The sequence below is a fragment of the Oenanthe melanoleuca genome, chromosome 1A (assembly GCF_029582105.1).
Source record: "Oenanthe melanoleuca isolate GR-GAL-2019-014 chromosome 1A, OMel1.0, whole genome shotgun sequence".
NCBI classification, from domain to species: Eukaryota; Metazoa; Chordata; class Aves; order Passeriformes; family Muscicapidae; genus Oenanthe; species Oenanthe melanoleuca.
This window is the reverse complement of record NC_079334.1, coordinates 27,492,561-27,510,163: the sequence shown is the minus strand read 5'-3', so window position 1 is coordinate 27,510,163 and position 17,603 is coordinate 27,492,561. Positions and strand designations below refer to the sequence as shown.

Genomic DNA, 17,603 nt, shown 5'->3' with positions numbered 1-17,603 from the left:
TTAACAAGAACTACCAGCTATTGCCTGACAGTAAATCACACTAACAAAAACGTAGGGACAGGGTTGCAAGAGAGACATCTTGGGAATATGGGTTGCTCATGGCTGCTAGGACTGAAAGAAGATTGTATTATACTTTTATAGCTCTATCCAGAGCAGGATAAAAGCACACAGTAGAGGCAGCAAACCCGCTTTAATCAGTCCCATGCTCAAGTTGAAAATGTAATTTTTCATTGTAGGTAAGAGAAAGATTAATTAATTTCTACAACCTTTTCCCTTATGCTCTGGAAGGTATTACTAGAACAGGTATCAACAAATACTAGGCCACAGATGCACACTATCATGCCTGGTGCTGCTTCCTTTGCAGGCAGAAGATGCAAAGAGGAAAATATATGGAGATAGCTGTTGAGACGGTGCCAAAAAAAAGTTTAGCAATAACCATGTACACACAGAATCTGAAAATACCTCTGGTTTTAAAGGCAAAACAGTAACAACACTTAGTCCATGCTTCCCACACTAGTGTAACTAAACAAAGGGACTACCTAGGGTTTAATTATTGTAGACACTGTTAACTTGGGATCCATTGGTCAGAGACACTGTCCCAGCAGAGCTACCTAGGACCATTCTAGAGAAAGTCATGCCTGACACAATCTTCTTTTCTCTGATTCTGACAGCAATAAACCAGGATTATCTGGTAGCAGGAACTTTAACTGCCAAAGCACTGTACAAGATACATGGGCTTTTAGAACAAAATGTGCGTTACCCCAAAACTAGTGACATAAGGCATTTATAAACAAAGGACAGTTTTCATTGCAATCTGATAACTCAAACCAGAGCCTGTTAACATCAGATATCCCCTGTTCTGACCAGAGCTCATGCTCACATATAGAGAGCTGGGGGAAGGAAGCAGGGGGTTGTTTGGGATGATGGCATTTGTCTCCCCGAGTAACCCTGCTCTCCTGGAGATGGCTGAACACCTGCCTGCCCATGGGAAACAGTGAATTAATTTGTTGTTTGGCTTTGCTTGTGTGTGCAGCTTTTGCTCTAATTGTCTTTCTTTATCTCAACCCATGAATCTCCTCACTTTGACTCTTCCAGTTCTCCCCCCTATCCCATCCACGGGGGAGAGAGCGAGTGGCTGTGTGGGGATAAGTTACTGCCTGGGTTTAAAACACAAGTTGAAAGCTTATACGGATCAAAACTCAGAAGTAAATCAGCTGACAGGCTCCTCTCTCATCCTATGAGCTAGAACTAAACAAAGCCTTTTGCCACAATTATATTGCCACTCTCTTCCCCTAAATCAGCACTTTTTGGTTTTGTTTGTCACTCCTTGATATTGATTATCCCTATGTCAACAGATTTAATTAATGCAAACTGATCATCTTCAGGAAAAGCAGTTCTTATCAAACTCACTGCAAGACCCAGCCTAGAGATGGCAGCATTCACTACAGCATCATCTAAACCATTGGCTGGAACTGCTATAATAAACACAGGAAAAACAGCTCTCCCATTGTTTTTGAACTTATCTCCAGTTACTATGTGACCATAAGAGGTAGTGCCCAGAACTCATTAAAAAATCCAAATACTAAAGGAATCAAACTGGTTAAGGAAAGACTAGGGCTTTAGCACCCCCTGCAATATTAAGTTTTGAAAATAAATAGTGGATTGAAAAAGCATTTTGGTCTTCATTTTTCTCTTGGACTCATAATAAAAATTTCTCCCACAACAAAGAAGAATAAATAAAACAAAACTATGAAACCAAAACTTTTTGTACAGATCAATACACAGACAAAACAGACAAGTAGGGAATGAAAAGATTTATTTTTTAGTCTTTAGCTACTTGAAGTGTGCTATGTAAAAGAATGCTGTGCACAAAGAGCTATACCATCCACCTAATAATTTTCCAAGTTCTTTAATTCTGTCACTGACAAATGACCACATCTCAGAACAGTTTTTGTGTATTCTAAAAATTGCTTGTAATTAAAACATTCTCTCAATTCCAGAAAGGTAGCAATTTTGCTGCTTTAATTGGAAATGCAGAATAGAAAGTAGTGTAGGAGAATGGATTGTAAGCAACCTCGCCCCTGATGAGTTACAGTGTGCTAATTACCAAAGAGGAGGAACAGCCTTGCCCTCAATGGGGCACAGCTGTGTCCATAAGGATAGGTGTTTTATAAAGCAGTAGGTTAGCTGGTCAAGGAGGAGAGACCGAGAAGGTAGAGAGTTTTTTTGCTGGCCCTCCTGTGAGGGGCTGCTGTTGGAGCCTGCTGGAGTCAGAGTGTGCTAGGAAAGTCTGCAGTCAGAGTCTGTGAGTAGTTGGAGTCTGCTGGCAGTGCTATCTACCGCAACAGTACTGAACTTGATTTGGAAAATTAATTTTAAGTTATATAAGTACCAAAGCAGCAGAGCATTTCATGGTATAATCAAGCACACATATCAACAGTTTGGACAATCAGTCTCTTCTTTCAGCAACACAAAAATCTCAAAGAAATCAGTACATTTGTCACTGGTCCTGCTTCAAGTCTTTGCCCACAAGCATTGAAGTGACAGGGTGCATAGAAGCTCTATGTTCCAGAAATGTCTTGACAGCCAGATCTCGACTCTTGTCAAAACTGTAAAGGTCCCTGTAAAAGGAGTAGGGGGAGGCACCATTACAAAAATCCAGGAGAATAATACAATAGGGATTTTCCTAAGGTTTTACTTTTCCCTCATAAGCCTTGCCTTAAGGTGCATCCTGGAACTAAGCTTTCTTCTATGCAAACAATGTCAGGAAAGCACTTCTGAAAATAAGCTTGTTCACAGTATACAGAGAATTCTGTATTATGCCACTTCAACATGTACAATAAATGCATTTCAAGTCTTATACATTCCATTATACTAGAAATGCCAACAGCATGAGCTCCTGCAATTTGGAGATTACTTTTACCTGAACAACGGTCGAGTAAACTTCATCCTGCCCTGATCTGTTGCCATTTTTAGAGCCAGAGGAATAGCTGCTTCCCACTTGGACCTGATACAGAGGCGCAGCCATCTGGAGGTGGAAGAAAAAATTTGCACTTATAATTTCATTTGTGGTAGTGTGGTGGTTGGTTATCAAATGATTCTGTTCCCATAAATGCTTTCAGCACTTCTGTGTCATCATAGGAATGAGATTCTAGCTAAGTTCAACATAAAATACTCAGTGTTTGACTAGCACATTATACACATCAACTTTTTTGTACAACAGGAAAAGATTGCAGCCAAGTTCCTCCAAAATGAAGGATGAATTTTTGCAGCTACGTATTTTTTTATATTACAATAGTGTCCAGTTGCATCACTCAGAACTGAATTATACAGCACTTGTCCCATTTGACCAATTGATAAAACAACCAACCAACCAGCTGAAATGTCACCAGCTACCTGCATGTGCATATTTTGGTTTAAAAATAAATTAAACTTGTTACAAGAAGTAGAATCCATACAATATGTTTGAAATACTTTGTTATCAGTCATCAGGTTCCTCTGCTAGCATGCCAGATTAAAATAAAGAACAGCTTATCTGCTGTCCACTGAGTTCTTTTACTAGACTGTATTTGCCCAATTCACGAATAACAGGATACCACCCTGGTAAGCGTGATGCCTGAACATGCATTTACAAAACTACCACAACAAAAGCCCCAAACCCAAACCCTGCCCCAGTTCTGTAAAACAGGATGTCTCAGGCAAAGCAGGACACCTTGTTTTACGAAAACATGCAAAATTTTGAAAGTGCCCATACTAGAACAAACCTGAATCTTATTTCAGAGTTGTTTATAGCATTGAAGTCATATACTTCCTGCATGCGTTGGACATGTGACAATGGAAGAGGTGCCTGAAAAAGAAATTGCACAGTCAGAATAAGCCAGAGGAAGGCTTCAAGCCAGACATTTCAATAATAAACAGAGTAATTCAAGAAGATTGATGCTACAAAGAAACTGAAGTCCTACCATGACAAATATTTTATTTGTTCCTTTCATCTTTTCAGTGTATGGAAAGGGGAAAGGAATAAATATTACCTAATTCCCACATTCTGTACTATTGTAGCATTCAAAATGAAGTATTTTTGTTCAATTTTATTTATAGCTTATTTGCCATAACATCCAATACAGACCGACTCAAGCACCTTATGGTTTCGTTTTTAGCTTTCAATCCAAAATACTTGGTATGTTGTTCTTTAGCTGAAGAGCCAGACATAATAAGGGAGGCAAGGCTGAAGTTTTCACTAACTATGCATAGTGAGAGCAGATTAATATACTAAAACTTAAAAGAAAAAGAGTAATTTAATTTCAAAGCACAGTAGAGCTTCTATGTCTGCTTTTGTGATACCAGAATCAAGTCATCCCATGTGTGCATTTACCTCCAGAAGCAACAGTGCCAGGAACTCAATTAACTGATGAGATGACATTTCCTTCAGGTCTGCTGAGCTGAATGAGCCCAAATCACTTTCTTTAGCCTAAAAGAGAACAGTTACTTAGTTTTTAATAGGTATTTCAAAACACAATCAGGTGTAATTTTCTGTTTTGATATCTACACTTACTGTTGAGCCATTTCACTTAAAGATACTGATTTGTATCTGTGCAGGTTGTTACAATAAGAGGAAGAGAGGGACTTAAGCTGCTGTCTTTGTATTCTTCACTTATTTTCTCTCCACTGATCTTTTTATCTCTTTCTGTTAGTTAAGTGAAAAATCAAATATGTTTTTTATAAAAAGTAACGTACAGAAGAAGAAAGTTAAAAGATAGGATGCAAGTACAGTGAAAAGCCACAGAGGTAACAAAAGGAAGGTATGCTGAATTCTCTACTAGTTGTATGACTTTCATGCTTCAAACTAGATAAAATTATGTGATATTAATTAATATACTTTATGTACCGGTTTTTGATGGGAGATGCAAACTAACTCCAGTATACCACACAGGACCTACTTGTAATAAAATATAATCAGTAATGTAGAGGTACCCTGGCATTGCTTTTAAATCAAGCCATGATATCAGGGTTTCAAAAAGAGTATTTTCCATTTGGCTACTACATATGTATAACAAGATGTTGGCTCTGTGCCTTGTTAAAATATGGACTGCACTTCACAGACAGGAGTCACTGCTAATCCTCTGACTCTACTATGAAGGTCTAGCCTAGGAAATGTAAAATCCCTGGCAGCCATACTGTGACTATAAATACACACACTCTCAACAAATGAGAGATTTCAGAAATGAATAGCTCACTTCGTGTAACAAAAAGAATTAGCTTTTCAAGATAGAGATACTTCAGCATTCTTTAAACACTCACTTGGACCCATCTTTGGCTCAAGGCAACGCAAGCATTTGATAGGGTCATATCATACCTGTCAAATATTAAAAACAAAAGTCCACATAATGAAATAACCACAGAATAAAAGACTGAAAACATTAACAGTGACTATTGTTATACACTTATATAGTACTAGGGCATTTTCCAATAAAACATTTATAAGACTTTCACCATGTTTACAAACTGCTTTATGACTATTAGGAAAATCACAATCTGAAGAAGGAAAAGATGAACTACAGAAGAGTGCAGCTTACTTAGGCTTCACTGGTGGCATTCCTGGAGCATGAAACCATGAGTTCCAGTCAACTTTATCAAGAATATCTACCTACAAAGCAACAGAAAGCCTTATTAAATTTTAAATATGATTTTAGGATTTTTTTTTTGACAAAACAAAATCTAGTTTCAATCTTTTTATTTGATAACATTCCTCCAGTTACCCTGAAGAATCCTACACAGATTACTTCAAAACAAAACATTCCCCTTTATGAAAAAAAAAAAAAAAAAGGGGTGTGGGGGGCATTATAATGCAAACCCATCTTCATAAGTTGCCAGATTACATTAATTAAGTTCTTGAAATAAAGAAAAGAAATATAAAGAACTGGTCTTTAAATAAGTTCTGACCTAAATCATAATTTCACATAATTAAAAGGCTTCAAGCAATCAGTTTTAAATATTACCCAACCTTATCCTTGAAGTAGGAGTACAAGAATTTCTTCCAGTCCTCTGTTACGATGCTCTTATAAGCGAAATTCTGAACATAAGCCTTCAAGAAGCCCATGAAGACATCTAACAAAAAAGAACATGTTTTAGTGTTTGAAATCAAGGTGGAAAACAAAAATATATAAAATCTGACTAATGCTTACCTGGTCCTCCAAGGAGCTGCTCTAGGTAAAAAAGCAAAGCAAAGCCTTTCTCATATGGCACGGATGAGTAGGCAACATCAGGATCTACTTCATCCAGATTAAGGATGAGGTTAGTTACAGGATTTTTATCTCCAAGAGTATTTATCTGTGTCAAAGACATAAGAACACTTATTAGTCTAGGAAAACTGGCACTCCTGCAGATCTGTACTAATTCTATTTATAAAGGTACAAACCATCCAAAACTGAGACAGCTTAATTTCAAAACATTCCCCTTCTTTTCCCTGGAGTTCTGAATCTGCACAAACCTTAGATTACTAAACCACCCTGTGCTCCAGCTGTCTCAAAGCAGTTAATTACTATCATTACTGTCATAACCATGAGCACCTATTAATCTGGCTATATTTATCCCCTTATTAACAAACTATTTGAGCTACATCATTAAGCCTTTGAATTTAAAACCCCTGTTGACAGAAGGAGAAGTGCCAGCAAAACTTCAGCTCTGGATATGGGCAGAACAGACTTCAGGCTGCTCAGGGAGCTAGTAAGATGTCACAAACTAGAAATCTGAAAACTAAAGTTTGATTATGCTACCAAAACACAAAACTAAACAACCATCACAGTTGTTTACAGTAAACAACAGTAAAAAATCAGTTGCTTGCATGAGGCACTGGAAATTTTGATTATCATGGCTGCAGATAATTTTGATAAAACCTTCAGCTGCTTGCCGGTATGCTAACAGGCAATACTGCAATTTAGCCATACCCAGAACAACCAGAAGAGGTTGTAAAGATGTTCAGCTTAAAACAATTCAAAATTCAAAAATTACCTAATCTGAGTATATTAAGATATTACCTTGGGTAGCAATCAAACACCTTGGAATCAAAGTTGCTCATCCTCTAATAAGAAAGCATTAGGAAAGCTGACTAGACAAATTTTATTTGTGGGAAACGTGTATGATAACTTTAAAACTATTTACGGTATTCTGCAGTTCTCTCCAACCTCCTAGGGCCTGAAAGTTCCTGAACTGCTCACCAAACAACCGACCACCAATCCTGCGCTCCAGGTACACAGTATGACCCTCATTCAGCCTGCAAAGACATTGATGAAGTCAGCACTGGTAGGATGGCAAAATGAATTTAGTCTGTCTCTATACAGATTAAATTTAAAATATGATTTGCATTGCACTGAACATCATACCCACCAAAAATGCTCCCATGTTTTGTTGGTTACCAAGTTTCCTGTCCAGCTATGAGAGATTTCATGCGCAATAACCTAAACCACAAAAACAGATCCACCATTTAGACTCCTCTGGAAAACAACATCAAATCCCAACAAAAAGAATAAAATGTTGATGGAATCTCATTTGTTCACAAAGTCAGTTAGCATTCACAGTTCTGTAGACCTATGCATATAAATTTTAAACAGAGGACCATCCTAGTTGACAGAAACAATTTTCAATGTCCAGACTGCAAGCCATAGAGGCATACTGACCAACAAAAATAATTCCTCTGGCAGCTTGGTGTAGGTAACTTACTTATGAAATCATATTTCAGAATACAGAATACCTAGTGATGAACTAGTACTGCTTTCCCACCTGAGCAGCTTCTGCTGTGGGAAAGCTAATGATGCATGATACATTAAAAAAAGTATCCATTTCAAATACTTCAGTAATCTTGGTTTAAAACAATCTTCTTTTTAACTTTAGAAGTACATCAGTCTAGTAAAAAATCAAAGGCAATAAAATTGCATTCAGAGTATTCAACTTTGCAGGAAAAAAAAGGATTTACCCGAATTGTACTCATCATTTCCACTTTTGAGAAATTTGTATGAGTTCTAGTGCACAGGCACATAGAGGAAGAAGTTATTTCCTAACAATTTCAATGACTCCAATTCAGTTGTGATTTTTAAACACAGAGGTGTTGTGGTTTAACAGGATGGGAAAAGAGTTATGGAGCAGCTAACCTCAGCCAGCCCTCTATGTATACAAGCACTCATGTTATTTCCATCTGTCCATTATACAAAATAGATACGTCTCCAGTTTTACAGAGTTTACTTAAAACTAACCCTCACTTTCATAAGAGTTCTCGAGTTACTGCCTTAACTTTTAATTTCCCCAATGAAAAGAGACCAAGTTTTCAGGTATTGATTATAAAGAAATTGAGATACATCTTTAAGTTCTGTTGTTGAAGAGATGAATCTATTTTTGACTTACGTTTGATAGAGATCGATCACCTGCCTAAAAAGAAAAGGGAAAGACAAGTTAATTGTTAGCTTCAAGTCAACTTCAAAATAGATCATTTCTTGTATGATCCCTAACTACATAGGAGGCAGGAACATTTACAGGTCTTTCTAGGAAGAAGACTAATCGAATTTGTGCACTAATATCTATCAGCTGATTGATATGCAAGCCCTAAGGAAAAGCTGACTTTTATCACTGCCATACTTACCAGTAATGTTGGAGTTACAAAAGTAAGACAAGGATTCTCCATACCACCATAAGGAAAAGAAGGTGGTAAGACTAATAAATCATACTGTCCCCACACGTAAGGTCCTGCCAAATCTTCTGCTGTTTTCAGCATAGCTTCAGCCTGAAACAAGAATTCACATTCGTTTCTAAGATGATTTCTGAGTACAAACATTGAACAAATAATAAGCTATTGATATCATCTTTAATTCCCTTTCACCTTGGCAAGTCCCACATGTAAAACAAGTATGTGATTGTATCAATATGTATTTTCAGTACTAAGTTTTTACTGCAATAGAATAGCTGCATTTTGTGGGATGGGAGATAGAGAAAGGAGAACTAAAGATGAACAAAACAGTGAACTGTAGTCTGTTTCTTTTCCAATACTATGTGAAATAGTTATCTTACAATATAGATTTTTGTTAATGACTCACCTCAGAAAATTCATAGGCTGATTTATCCACTAGTTCCTTTTCAGCCCACACCAGTGTCCTTGGGCCAATCTTTCTGTTGAAAGTAAAAATAAATGCCAATAAGACAGTACAAACCAGAAGTAATTCTGTGGGAAACTAATACAGATAGCATTTGTGTAACTCTACTCTTGAGTAACCCATGTTGCAGAGGAAACTGAGATTCTTTATCTGTTTTTCCTCTCCACTGCTGAAGCAAAGGCTTAGAAAACAAAACAAACAACATGCATGCATTGGTCAACACAAAAGAAGAGGAAAACCAATTACAGATTTTTAAATGCTTTCAAGACCTAATATAAAAGCATTATTGTGGCCTAGATAAACACAACCTTGTGCCAATGGGAAATGAAGCTGAAGCAATACTTTTCTGCCTTTTGTACATGACAAGGCTTATCTGTTAACTAGAAAAAAAGATCTATTCCCTGTGCTAAATTGTATCCACTAAGGGCTTTTTCAGGTCCAAACTCTTTGTGCTGTTTCTCTAATTTTCACCAGAAGTAAAAAAAGTTATTGAAGAGCAAATCAAGATACATGCAGTTTGATACAAATAAACACGTTAACTGAATCTCTAAGAGCCTTTAAATTTAGAAATAAGGCCAAGAAACAAGTTTTTAAAAAAAACAGAAGATTTATTGTGCTTATTGGTATTTATGCATTGTACAGATTCACTCACCTACTTTCCAAAGCTCCAACCACTAAAGCAAACAAGTAGCAAGGTACGGGAACCTAGTGAAGAACAAAAGAAAAATAAAGAAATCTCACTTGTAATGTCAGTTATCAGACTACTGACTCAGAGAAGAACAAAGGTATGTTAATAAATAAGTTTTCCTCCACAGTTTCCTGCCTTAAAGGCAGGCACTGTTTTTTCAAAAATTCTCCCTGAATGATACTCCTTTATCTACAGGATGTACTAGCTTCACAGATGTTTTAGGCAAAACCCACAAAACTGTAAGTATCACCTCTGTTTGAAAAAATTTGCATGCAAAATTCCTGCTGGTTTGGTTTCTCTTCAAAAGAAAGTCAGTTTTCCATATTCATTTCAGTTCCACTAAATTTTATAGAGGGAGAAGTTAAGAGATACTGCTCAGATAAAGGGCAGTTTTATCACACAGAAAGATGCAGGAAAAGCTTAAATGAAGTAAACAAGAATATTTATGGATATAAATACATTAAAGACAAAAAATTCAGGAAAAATCAAAATGCATATATTTGATTTCCATGTTTGGAGTTAAAATAAACTCTAAATATTTGATATTTTGATGAAAAAACTCCTAAATCAGGTATTTTTATAGAGAACTGCTTTCTCCAAGTGCTTTGGAAAGAAAAGGGATAATACAGCCATCTCTGTAAAAGTTCCACTTTATCTAACTAAATAATGTTAAATAAGTAAGACTTTAAATCATAATTAGTTGGAGACACAATTTCAGAAATTTTTATTCCACTATTATTCACAAGCCTTTAAATATTGTCTATTAAAATGCCCATATCATCATGTGTGTTTTAATTTTACCTACTAACCCACAGAACATATTACTGAAAAGAACAAAGTCCCTTGATTTATGTTATAGATGAGTTATTAAAAGACTATCAATACCCCCCACATTTGGATGTCCAATTTGCTATTTTGACATTTTGAAATTCAAATGTCAATGACTGTTGGGTTGTAAAATCGTTTTCACAGAGGTTGCTTTCCATTACCCTTCTTTCCAGCCTGGCTATGCAGGAGCAGAAAAAGTAGTTTCAAGTAAGCTCAGCACACATACATATCCAAGAGCTTGATGCATTTACCCTTTTCATCTGAGGAAACAGACACCTCTTCTAACAAATCAGTGCCAGCATCAGGCCATGTGTATGTCTTTTTTTAGGTCTTTTTTAATTTATGTATTTTGTGCTTAATGCATTTTTAAAATAAAAACATGTCTTTTTTAAAAAAAGTAATGGTTTTCTGTATCAGAAACTGTAGTATAATTTCAATTACACTAAATGTTATTTCTTGTACAGGTCCATCAAGCTTATCAACAGTGTATTCCTAGATAACATTTATCTCTGTATTACACAGACAACATAAAAGTCTTCCACAGAGAGGGCAGAGCACTGCCTACTGACAAGCTCACACATAAGAGAACTGTTTTTTCCCCTCTCTCAGGTTTCATGAAGCAGCCAAATCAAACCCAACAGCTGCTGCAGTTCAGAGTAGATTCCCCTCCTCTCCTCCAGTGACATCATACCATTCCTCCTAGCAGTCATTCACTGCCAACAGCCCAGTTCTTATGTTAATTTTATCTGATTGTACAGCAAAATGAACAGCTCAACAAAAGAGCCCACAAACACCAGAACTGTTACCCAAAAATCTCTAAGAACAAAAATGCCAGAAGAGTAAATCAAGACTGCTGCTTTATGAGCAGTGGAATCATTAGACCAGCTGCACCACTGAATAAAACTTCCAGAGAATAGTAGTCTTTAATTGGCTGGAGATACCTTCCAGAGAAACCAAAGTCTTCAAACTAAAAAAAACAAAAAATTAAAATTAAAAATCTGTTGTCAGAATTTGCCTAACTTCAAACTAAAAATTGGTTCTGACGCTGAGTTACACTGCTTAGATCTTGGTGAGCCTAAAATTTGCAGTGCCTGTTTTCCAAAACTTCCTCCCATATTATTTGCATCTGCACTATATTCCAAGAATCAGTGCAGACAGAAAGGGCTTTGACAGAACTATTTCTGAGTATTGAAACATTTTCAAAACTCGAATTTGGCTTTTCTGGGAACACCAAAAAAGAGCAGTAAACACCACCAGCACTTACTGGTTGTCTTCTCAGAGCTGGAGTCCCATAATACCTCATATTTCTGGAGTGGCAAAGACCCCAAAGCCATGAGTCACACGATTTATTGACGACATCAAAACCACACCTGAGGCTATTGTGAGCTGCACAGGTCAGCAGTAAGATCTTGTGCAGCCCTTTCCCAGCCCGGAGCACTCACGTTCTGGCTGAAGCGGTAAATCTTGTGAGTGCTGTCCTCTGGGTCGGGCGCCTCTCCGTCGCGATTAGCGCTCATCAGGGCCACCAGCTCCTTTGGGACGGATATCTGAAAGCAACATAACCAACACAGCTGGCACTCAGCATTACACTCCATACTACAAGCAGCTGGAAACAAAGAGTAGCCCAGATTTGCTCTGTTGTTAGGTCATCTCTGCCAAGTAGAACATTAGGCATATGGAAAATGTTGTCTTGAAGACTGGCATATTGAATTAATGAGAGGAATACCTCCAACAGAAGTTAAAAGGCTCACTTTCTTCAGACAACTGAATTGTAATGTCACAGTGCACATCTATCTTGCTTTTTGCTTCCTTAAAAGTATTTACACCAGGACTGCAAATATCCCCCAACTTTATACCAGAATATATTACTTAAGGCATACATGAGAGCCATTTAAAGTATTTTTTACTTTACAGCACTCTTCACTGTCTTACTGTCAGCTTTTCCTGATTTTAGAGCATATTTCCTTCTTACTATTGCATTTTTATTTCCTTTTGCAAATAGATATAGAACTACGAAAAAAGATTTGATACATACAAAAAGGAAATGGTAGAGTCAGAGAACTGCCACAGGGAAGATCCGCTCTTTCCTCTCGCACTAAGCTGAAAGTCAATATTCTGGTTTTGTATTAGGCCACATGCTGGCAGCTACCAAAAAATCCTGACCAATATAAAGGCACACATTGTAGCAGCTAACAACAGTTATGACATGACTAAGGTTCATCTACCTCTGCATAGTAGGTTAGTTTCACAGCAGGTGTGTCTTGGCATGGAAAAATGGCTCTACAGTGGATAGCCTAGAGAGAGAAAGAAAAAGAAGATAAAACAAAACTTTCCAATGCAGAGGACTAAAAATAAATCAACGAATGCACTATAGTGGAAGTCTATACAGCTCCTCCAGAGAATTCATTGCTATAAACCAATATTTCTACCTGTTAGAGCTAACAGGCCCTTGTAAAAGGAATAATAGTAGGTAAGGCAGATCAATAGACTATTGGCTGTAAACGACTATATATTCTTCAACAAGAACACTAGAGTGGGTAAAGCAGTTTCCAGAATTACCAAACTGTGAACATATAATAAAATCTCAACAACATCCTGACATTAAGTGTTTTCATGTAGGACCTTTGACACACAGCTAGAAGTTACAGGCTACTGTTCTTGCTCTTTCTAGCCTTCCTCTCCAGTTCTTTAAAAACCAAGGAAAATTACAGTGGTATGTCAACAAGTTTGAAAAAAATGAACTCTACCTGGCACTGGCTGAAGAGAAACGGGTGTTTCTTTCCAGAAGTTTGCTCTGGAGTAAACCACTGGAGAGCTGAAGACTGTGGAGAGCTTTCAAAAGAAATTTCAACAATTGCTTCTTGTCCCCTGTATAATAAAGAACACAGTCAGACTGTTTTGACACAAATCCTGATCACACTGAAATTCCTCTGCAAAGATGTCTAGAAAATAGGTCTGCAGCACTATCTCAAAAGCATTAAAAATGAGAACAAGTATCATATTAAAAGCAATTATTCCCTTTCAATTACGGTATTAAAAATGGCTAGCTTACTTCAATTTTTACATCCCAAGGCACTTTTATTATTGTTTTTACTAACTGGAAACTTTTCTTCTTCTCTCTTAAAGGAGCGCACAGACCTTTTCTTTAAACTATTTGAGGTAGCTACATGTATATAATTTTGTCACAGCTAAGTAACCTTGTACATGTAAGTATTAAAAACACAAACAAAAAAGTGCAAAGCCCTACATAAGAAGAAACATAACTGAATAACACAGAATAAGTATTCTGTAGACTAAAAAAAATCAGATTTTGCATCTGATGTTACTGTTCTGCAAGTATTATACTTAAGAAGAAAAAAACACCCTGAAAATTACCAATAATTACAGAATTAATTCCCATTAACAGTAGGGGTTAACAAGAAAAATAATGTTCAGATTTTATTCAGGGTTTCAGAATTGGTGTCAAGTAAAAACTAACATTTATGTATAAGACAAGTATCAGTTTGCTAACAAGAGAGTACACACAAACCTGACACATTCATACTTATTTATCAAAAACATATCTTAACCATCACTGACACCCAAAGCTCGTGGAAGTACTTGCTTCTGTTCTCAGAAAGTTCCAGATTACACATGCAACTCTTGGATAAACAATCCAGCCATAAATCAGAACAAACTTCAGCTAATCAGAGGAGCTGGACATAGATAAGCTGATCAGGTGTACACATCTGGTTTATAACCAGTATTCCAAAGTACATAATAGACAAGAAATGAGACACTAACTGGTATTACCGTAAGGCACATTGCCTTCTGAACAATCAGACTTCCAGCTGTAACTCCTACCCTTTCCTATAACTGTTTTATTGACAGATACATAAGGGACTACGTCTCACACAAGATCATGAATTCTTACAGTCACAACTCATACCTCCCTCTTTTTTTTCTTACCAGGAAATTTAGAACTTTAAAAAAAAAGGCAGCTGAAAGTCAAACGAAAGAAACAGGCCTATATTTCTGATGTGGCCTGTCTGCTCAAGTACTTAATTTGTTTAATTTCATAACAGACCAGAAGTGTTTCTCCAGAAGGAACAGCTTTTTTAACATTCCCTTCTCTTCCTCATTATTTGTGTTTTTTAAGTGCACTAATTCAGAGTACAACATAAAAAGAAAAAAAAAAAAAGCTTGGAAACCAGACTAAACTGAAAGAGTTTTCAGAGGTAGCAACGAGTGCTAAAATCCAAACAATAAGAAGTAGGAAGCAACTTAATATTCAATTGTATTCAAACAAGGGAACTTCCTTATACAATCACAGCTTTCTGCTTTGGCACCACAGAGGACTGAGATACCACTGAGTTACAACATACACGGCAAACTGCCAAAAAACATATTGTAATTTGGCAACAGCTTTTTAATTCATGCACCTTAAGAGTTAGACCATGGTTAGTTCACTTTCCATCGTGCTGCTAAAACTCAAGTTCCAGTTTTCAGGGACTTGGACTTAGTGTAGTCAACAAAATAAAACTTCGATTATTTGGAAACACACTTCTATCTAAGCATAGTGGTAACCTGAAGTTCTGCAGAAATGCAGAACCAGCCCCATATCAAAGAAGATCCAAGGGGGATGTAGCTCCATGTGCTTTACACTGTAACACTTCTGAACCAGATAGTTAAAGCAGAAACAATATTACTGAAGAGAAGCACTGCAAAAATTGTGATACACTACACATCATTTTGCAACTCAGTTTAGTGAGTAATTTTGTACGTGATACAAGATTTGGGGACAGGTACCAACACTCCCAAAGTTTTTACTAATGAAAGCCAAATATGACATTAATCTACAAATGAATGCAATACCCTAATTCTAAGTCCCTTAGCAAGCTTTACTCAACAACCCTACAGGCAGACAAGCAGTTTATACAGTGCATTTTGAAAGCCATCTAAAAGGAATAGTCAGAAGGGTGTACCTTCTTAGTTCATTTGGAAATGTGATTTCCAGGGGGGTCCCCTTGAAACTGTGCTTTTCTCCAAAAGCAAACTGTGCATCCTGTCCATTTACAGTCACTTTAAACACCTGCACGTCTCTTGTATCCAGGACCTGTGATAAAGAACATATTGCATACCAGTTAAATAGTGTAATAATAAATGCAGCACTATGAAATCTTAAACAAAAGTCTCTCTGAAGAAAAAAGTATTTTCTAAGTAAAACCAGAAAAGCCGACTAAATGTGTCGACCGCTGGGAACCAGCATTTTAAGAGAACAGCACTGAGCTGGGAAAGCTGGAGGAGAAAGATGAAGAAAACCAACTTCTAACCATAGAAGTGAGTTTACTAAGAAAAACTACAAAGGTAACAACTCCACAGCTCTGCTATGAAGCGAGGAGAACGGTACAAAAGCGCCTGCTAAGGCTTCCATCCTGGAACACGCCACGGCGAATCCAGACCTTCCTGCAATGGAAGATGAATTAAATAGCACAATACTAATTTTCAGCACTACTCTTTAGTAGGCGCTACTCTTTATTACTAACAGGACTGGGCTTTTTTCCTAAAAAAATAAGCGCCAACCACAAAAGAATTTTATGTAGTCAGCATGAGAAAAGCCCACAAGTCCCAAATTTCGCATATAATGCGAAGTTTAAGAGGTTCACATGTTTATTTGCAGAGATAAGAGAGAAAGCAGCGGGCATAACGAAAGAACACAGGCGAAAAAGCCCTAAATCTAGATTTCCAGTGATTTATTCCCATCTTTTCGGCAGCATGCTCCTCGCCGTTTTAAAGGGAATAGACACAGTCCTGCCCTTCCCTTGCGGGGTAAGCGGGAACCGGGCTGCGAGGCGCTGCCAGGCTCCAGCCGAGCAGCAGGCAGGGGCGGCGGGTCCGGCAGGGCCAAGCGGCGGCAGGGACCGAAGGAGGGAAGGGAGGAAGGACCGGGGCGACGGCCGAGGGAAGGATGCGGGAGAGGGAAGGAAGGATATGGAGAGGGAAGGAAGGATGCGGAGAGGGAAGGGACGGCGGCGCGGGCTCCGGACTCGCCCCTCACGGCCCGCGGGGTCCCCGCGCGCCCCCCGCCCGCGCCCCCCGCCGTTACCAGGCAGCGCAGCGCCTCGCGCTCCGCGCGCGCGGTGAGCGCGGCCGTGCCCCGCAGCGTCCGCGCGCCGAAGTCCGCGCGGCAGCGCAGGTGGAGGTGCCGCGTGAGGCAGCACGCGGGAGACGCGAACGAGCTCGGGTCCGCCATCGCTCGCGCGCCCGCCCTGCCCGTCCGTGCCACCGCGGGCAGCACTGAGCCCGCCGCGGAGACGGCAGCGGGGGCCCTGGGAGGTGTAGTGCCGCCCTCTGCGCGGGGAGGGCTGGGAAACGGCGAGAGAACTACAGAACCCATGGTGCATTGCGAGAGAGGCGGAGCGAGTGAGCCGAGAAACGTGGTTGGCCCGAATTAGCCTTTACCAGGCAGGGAGCAACCAAACATAATATCAGCTCTTCTGCAGCGCCGCTTACTGTGCAGTTCCTCGTTAGTATAGTGGTAAGTATCCCCGCCTGTCACGCGGGAGACCGGGGTTCGATTCCCCGACGGGGAGGTACAAGATTTTTTTTTTTTCTTCTTCCTACCTGCCCTAAAATCAGAGGCAAAATCAATTTTTTGGGAAATCAAAGCTGTTGCCAGACAGCTGTAGGAAAAGCGTTACGACTCTGAAACATAAAGAACAGAACAAAACTATCCCGATCTGGCTGGGTATCTTCAGGGTCCCACGAGTTCAGCTACAGAACTGAGAACAGGCACTCACTGATTCCAACACACAAGGAAAGTATTTCCACATTTTAATGGCTCAAAAATCTGAACAAAAGGGTTAAACCATTCCAAGAAAAATTCACCCTTTTTCTTAAACCGAGATGGAAAGACCTAAGCCAGCCTCACTCGAATCAGAGACAATAGGGAGTAGGACAGGTCAAACAGG

The 17,603-nt window shown here is 38.6% G+C and overlaps 1 protein-coding gene and 1 non-coding gene across 2 annotated transcripts; one reads left to right on the top strand and one right to left on the bottom strand.

The window, feature by feature from the left end:
- Nucleotides 1-1,893: 1,893 nt before the first annotated feature.
- LTA4H (leukotriene A4 hydrolase) lies at nucleotides 1,894-17,110 on the bottom strand. The gene is made up of 19 exons (XM_056516394.1): nucleotides 16,739-17,110; nucleotides 15,618-15,748; nucleotides 13,401-13,521; nucleotides 12,879-12,947; nucleotides 12,096-12,200; nucleotides 9,790-9,842; nucleotides 9,081-9,153; nucleotides 8,630-8,770; nucleotides 8,395-8,418; nucleotides 7,384-7,454; nucleotides 7,159-7,270; nucleotides 6,183-6,327; nucleotides 6,002-6,105; nucleotides 5,574-5,644; nucleotides 5,299-5,353; nucleotides 4,373-4,468; nucleotides 3,765-3,847; nucleotides 2,924-3,028; nucleotides 1,894-2,621 (listed from the first exon to the last, which is right to left on the bottom strand). The coding sequence occupies exons 1-19, from the start codon at nucleotides 17,027-17,029 to the stop codon at nucleotides 2,501-2,503; spliced, it is 1,971 nt and encodes a 656-aa protein (XP_056372369.1). The 5' UTR covers nucleotides 17,030-17,110; the 3' UTR covers nucleotides 1,894-2,500.
- Nucleotides 17,111-17,153: 43 nt separating this feature from the next.
- On the top strand, nucleotides 17,154-17,225 carry TRNAD-GUC (transfer RNA aspartic acid (anticodon GUC)). Its single transcript has one exon. It is a non-coding gene; the product is annotated as a tRNA-Asp (tRNA).
- Nucleotides 17,226-17,603: the final 378 nt, after the last annotated feature.

Excerpts from the sequence above, each read along its gene's own strand:
- LTA4H (XM_056516394.1), bottom strand. The coding sequence starts at position 17,029 with ATGGGTTCTGTAGTTCTCTCGCCGTTTCCCAGCCCTCCCCGCGCAGAG. Across the intron at positions 15,749-16,738 it reads GCGAGGCGCTGCGCTGCCTG|GTCCTGGATACAAGAGACGT; the intron begins GTAACGGCGGGG and ends TCTTTATCACAG. Across the intron at positions 2,622-2,923 it reads TTTACTCGACCGTTGTTCAG|GGACCTTTACAGTTTTGACA; the intron begins GTAAAAGTAATC and ends CTCCTTTTACAG.